Consider the following 6000-nt stretch of genomic DNA (forward strand, 5'->3'; position numbering starts at 1 on the left):
AGTATGAAATAAACGTCCTGATGAGGTTATTATGTAAATGATGTGCATGTTACTGTGAATGACCGAAATCGGTGGTTGTTGACTTTCACCGGTGAATGTTGACAATCACATAGTCGCTTTGGTGAATGTCCAAAATATTTATTACATCCGATTTGATAATAATTTATTCGTGGATATAATTACATATATTCGATATTTTAATACTTACTGACGATATATTAGAACAAACATCAGTGTTTGGAGTATCGGGCAAATACCGGGCAGTGGCACTTGACCTAAAAAAAACATCAGTGTAGGGTATACCGGGCATGGCACTGAACCTTGAAAAAACATCAGTGTAGGGTATACCGGGCAAATGTATACCGTTCAATGGCACTTAACCTTAAAAAAACATCAGTGTAGGATATACCGGGCAATGGCACTTAACCAGACCTAGTATGACTAGACCTTTGGTAAATGTTCGAAATATATACTAGGTCTAGTGCCACTTTTGCTATAGCTTAAAATTTTTAAAAAAATTAAACAAAGCATTTGAATCAATTTTAAATTAATAACGAAATTATTTCTTCAAAATTAAAAGAATAATAATAAAAACTGCGCCAGATAAGAGTGATTGAAGTAGTTGCTTTATACAGCGCATGTGCGGAAAAAATTTTTAAAAAAATTATCCAGATGCATCTGAAAGTGGATGAATATCCCACGACACCATAAGATTGTAACCTAATATATGAGCAGCCGTAGCTTAAAAGTCATCGAGGCATTCTAATTTTTTATTTTTGCTATTTTTTACTTTTATCAATTTAGAGGAAAGCTCTTCTTACTTTTTTTCTCAGTGAAACACACGTATTTGCTAATCTCTTCTGTTTAATATAGTACACAATTACAGTAATTATCAATTATTAATCATAATTAAAATTTAACAAATTAACTTTTTTGCAGTAGTTTATTTGAAATTAAATAAAATTTCACTTAAAAAGAACATAAACTTGCCCCGTTTTCTACAGCTTCTAAATCTCTTATCACTTCATAGGATTCCTCACTGAAAATGAAAGAAATCATTATAATTTACAAGATATATCATTTGACGGAGAAAAATATATTTGAAGTATTTTATCAAACATCATAATTTGATTTTGAAAACAGCGCAGAAACATGTTGCAGCAGCAAATATGGTATATAGTACAAGCAGGATATACAAGTAGGATATAACTTACTAACAAGCAGGCCCACAATTCTGTTTCACACATTCAGCAATTTTTTGGCTGAAATCCTTTGAAGAAAGTATTTTAGCAATCTTCTTTCTCATTGCTGGGAAAACACACGAAAATCAGTTTTAGAAAATGAGTCATTATAGCTTTATGTAATGATAAAATGTTTTAAAATTTATGACGTTAATCATATACGAGATATTATACATACATATAGGAGACCTAAACATATAGAAGAAAATATAAAAGAATTTGATTTTTAGTAAGAAATTTTTTACTATTTAGTCACAAACGGTGTAATATTGTCAAACTCTGAAAAAAAAATCTATGAAACCTTTTTCTTTCACATTTAAAAATATGAACTTGAAAATATTATTTTATAAATAAATCTAAATACCTGGAAAACATGTCTCATCAGTAAAAGGAGACTTTGTTTAAAAAAAAAAGCATTTTTCGAAATTATTAGGTATTTAAGATGATTCTATGTCGCTAGCAAAAAATTCTCATGCACTCTTATATAAGTAACTTTAAATTTTAAGTATAGAAAAAGTCAGTAAAATTAGAGAAAACTTTGGAGTTCCAAAATGCTGAATCCTTTTTTTCACCAAAGCGTTTCAAGTTCCACAAAACTCTCTTTAAGTTTCTTTCGCTATTAGAAAAGCAATTTAGCTTTAGAAATGACTAATTGGCCAAAGATTAGAATAATTGAGAAGGGGGATATATAAAAACTTTAATTACTGGTACTTAATTGTACTTTTTAAGAAAAAATTTCAGCTTATGGTGATAAGGATGGACAGGCAAATTTCAAAGGACTAGATTTTTGAAAATGTCGATTCGTTTTCAGTAATACATAATGAGACTATACCAGAGACTTTTTCAATTAATTTTTTTAATTAAAAATGAATAATTTATTAATTTTACAATTTTAAAATTCTTCATTGCAAGCACTGTCAAGTAGTTTACAAAAATAAGGAGAGAAATGAACAATAACCATACCTTGGAAATACTATATGGCAGAAACAGGAATTAAAATTCATAAACTTAAAAATAAAAATAATATTAAAATATACCAAAATTCCTATTTACTCAAAAAATAATAAATATAAGCGTTAATGTACATTTAAATATTTAATACATAGCAAAAGATAGAAGACATGTACCGCATTAGTAAATGCTTTGCTCAAAACAATTAAAGGACATTTTAAGTCTTGTGTAAAATAACGATTTAAGCAACGGGTTTTTTTTGTTACATAAAGTGGAAGAAAAGAGTCACAAATGCAAAGTTTTCTTATTTTATAATTTCGTTGTATACAAAGTTTGAGTTCGACGTCGAAGACGCTTTGGCGGCATCGAAATTGATTTGGCTTTCAACTTAACAAAGCAGAAAAGAATGATTGTCATTGAGTAAGCCCGTCCTTTCGATGAGTGCGGTAATTCAAGAACGTCATTTAAGCTTGATGAGTTGTTGGTCGGTTAGAGTGGGACCAAATACAAGCCAAAGTTGCAGAAGCCTTGTTTCAAAAAGTGTGATTTCCAGGATCTGCAACAGTTTTGTGGGAACTGGAAATGCTAGCCGAAGATTAGGGCAAGGGTGTAGACGTGCAACAACGCCCAATGAAGACAGTTATCTACCGCTAACGTCTCGGATACATCGAAATATGAATGCCACTCTTCTTCAACAACACTTTAACTCGGCTACTAGCACCACAGTTTTAACACAAACTGTCTGAAATCACCTTCGCGCTGTAGGTCTGTATCCTTGCCGACCAATGGTCTATATCGCGTTAACAGCAAGGCACCGTCGCGTCCACTGGGAGGGAGCGACAGAGCACGTGAACGGGAGGAGAAATGAATGACGCAATTTTCTTGTCTCAGACGAGAAGTCTTTCTTGTTTCTGTCCATCCTGATAATAGGCTTTTTTTTTTATCTGGAGGGAACTTGGCGCTAGAAGCAATCATGCGTTCTGGCAGTTAAGTGTAAGTTTTGGCGGTGGGGGTGATGGTCTATTCTGGCATTTTAATTGATGAGAGCCCCCATCTCCATATCATTCAAAATGGAGCTCTAACTGCCCGACGATGTAGGGATGAGATCCTGAGACCTATTGTAGTCCTTTACGCTGCAGCAATTGGAGATGACTTCATACTAATGGACAACAATTGCAGGCCACATCGTGGTAACTTGATGAATAATTTCCTTTTGGAGGAAGGAATTATGCGAATGGATTGGCCAGCGTATCCTCCGGATATAAACCCAATCAAGCATGTTTGGTACATTCTGGGCGGATGAATTGTTGGACGCCTACCACCCCCACAAACTCTCCTAGAACGAGAAAGAGCTCTTCTGGAGGAGGGGAACAGAATACCCTATATCCTCATTAATAACCTCATTGACTCGATGCCTCAAAGATGTTCAATGTTGCTGGCCGTCCGGGAAACCATAAAGCGATGAAAGTACAATTTTGTTCAGTTTNGTATAGTACTCTTAACTGTAGAGTTAAGAGTACTATTGTATTAATATATTTTGCTTTGGCTTTATTGATACAATATCAGAAAGCACTCTGTTTTGAGGATATAATCGTGTGAGCTCATGAAAAGATTATATCTTTTTTTTTCCGGTTTCTTTTTCGGTTTTTTAAATAAAATTTCATCATTTTTTTTACTTTTTTTTTAACTGTTGCTTGTTATTTTTTTACTTATTATTTCCCCCCACTCCTTTTTTTCATCTGTCTATAATTTTTCTTTGTCTTTTTCTTCATTTTGAACCTTGAAGAAAAGAAGAAAAAAAAACGAAGAAAATTAAGACAAATAATAAGTTTTATGAGTGCATAGGCTGCAAGTAAATAGAACTCATGAAATAAGTTCAAAATTTAGAGAAAACATGGAAAAAATTACAGAACAATGAAAAAAGGGAAAAAGAAAAATAATAATAATAAAAATCTGGAAAATAAAAGATGTTATCTTTTCATCAGTTCACACGATTACATCCACTAAAAGGATTGATACGTATTGATATATTTTGCTTTAGCTATATTGATACAATATTAGAAAGAACTCCTTTTTAGAGATATAATCGTGTGAGCTGGTGAAAAGATTATATCTTTTATTTTCCAGGTTTTTAATTATCCCCCCCCCTTTTTTTCGGTATTTTTCCTGGTTTTTTATTATTATTTTTTTCTTCCTCCCCATTTCCATTGCTCTGTGATTTTTTCCACGTTTTCTCTACATCTTGAACTTGTATACATGAAAAAAATACTTAAAAAATACTTTATAGACGTACGCGTCTTATAATAGCAGGTAACACTTTCCATTAAATAATGTTTGTCGAGAGAATCAAGGCACCCAAACTCCCTTACGCTAATATTTAAGCGACATTCACTAGAGCATTCCTAAAACAAAAACAGAAAAAAACATTAATAAGAAGAACGAAATTTAGTTATCAATTAAAGTTCTTTTTCCTAAGTATATCTTTTCATAAGAAAGGTGTAAAAAATAGTTATTAAAATACTTTTAAAAGAAAGCAAGATAACATCGCTGATAAATGCATTTGAGATCAGAATTACCAAGTATTTCCTAAAGTAAGCATTGCAGATCTTATTGTTTTAGAACTGCAACGCTCTGCTGCATGCATGCAATCCCTTCTTCTAACTTCCTCACCTCATTGCACAACACTGTCAACTGAGTGTATGCATCTTTTCTGAGTGGATCTTGTCCTTCCTCTTTTACGTTTTCCATCGGGTGCCCAAGTCAGTGCGATGTTAGCAGGGCTATTCCGTTTTAAACGAAAAGTATGCCCCATCCATCTCCATCTTCTCTGCATATTTTTTTACATAAATGGGTGATAATTTTACATTTTTTTTAGTAGATATTCATTTAAAATTGTGTTAGGTCTGAAAAAAAATTTAAAAATACCTCTTAAACATTTATTCTGGAATGTTTCCAGTTTGCCTATCCCAGTTTTGTGAAGGAAAAGTATGGATAGCTTTAAAAACTCTTATTTTTGCTTCGATTTTAATATATGAAGCTCTCCAAAATTTTCGAAGGTTACTGAAACAGGTTCAATCTTTTATGATTCTTTGGTTTTGGTTTAGCATATCGATAATGTAATTTTAAGAGGCGCAAAAATATTTAAGAAATATGCTCGATTTTGTCGCATTTTATAAATTTTAAGCATAACATTAGCTTTAAATGCATGATCTCAACGATTTAAAATTTCTTACATTAATTTTCTTTTATGTTCTTTTTCATATCATTTTTAGTTCTACAGGCATTTTGAAGTAAAAATTCTGATTTTTTCAGTCCTACTATAATATTGTTTGGTCAGATAGAACGAGAAAAATTCATATTATTCTTCTTACTTGGTTATTCATCGGCCCCCTGCCTCCTCTTTCTTTCCATCTAGATATGTAATCAACGCAATTCGTGTCATAAGGATATGGAAGAAGTTTCTTCACCACCTGTAAATAGAGTGTGGCGTAACTACCACTATAAATATTAAATACCAATTCACTAGTATATAAGACATGTTAACTTGATTCTATCATGAGGTACCTTTTGATAGATGAAGGTTGACATAGTCTAAGATTGAAACTTACCACATTGGTGACCTACGGACGTGATAAGAAATTGTCAATATTGATGGATGAATCCACATTAAAAACAGTTGATTTGCTTAAAAAATATACTGCTCAAAAAAAAAAAAGATCCGGTGAAGTAAATAAAGTCTCCCGGTTAATAAATAATAATGAGCGAAATGCTAGAAAAAAATAATAATAGCGAAAAGCTATAAAAAAAA

The 6000-nt window shown here is 32.1% G+C and overlaps 1 protein-coding gene across 1 annotated transcript in view; it reads right to left on the bottom strand.

The window, feature by feature from the left end:
* Positions 1 to 969: 969 nt before the first annotated feature.
* The window catches only part of LOC139425595 (uncharacterized), a 59351-nt gene continuing 54320 nt past the window's right edge, over positions 970 to 6000 (bottom strand). Inside the window, exons 20-23 of the mRNA XM_071180899.1 lie at positions 5564 to 5662; positions 4486 to 4594; positions 1215 to 1308; positions 970 to 1039 (exon numbers count right to left, since the gene is read on the bottom strand). Coding sequence (XP_071037000.1) covers positions 970 to 1039; positions 1215 to 1308; positions 4486 to 4594; positions 5564 to 5662 — 372 coding nt within the window. The remainder of the gene's footprint in view (positions 1040 to 1214; positions 1309 to 4485; positions 4595 to 5563; positions 5663 to 6000) is intronic.

This window comes from Parasteatoda tepidariorum, chromosome 5, assembly GCF_043381705.1.
Source record: "Parasteatoda tepidariorum isolate YZ-2023 chromosome 5, CAS_Ptep_4.0, whole genome shotgun sequence".
Lineage (NCBI taxonomy): Eukaryota > Metazoa > Arthropoda > Arachnida > Araneae > Theridiidae > Parasteatoda > Parasteatoda tepidariorum.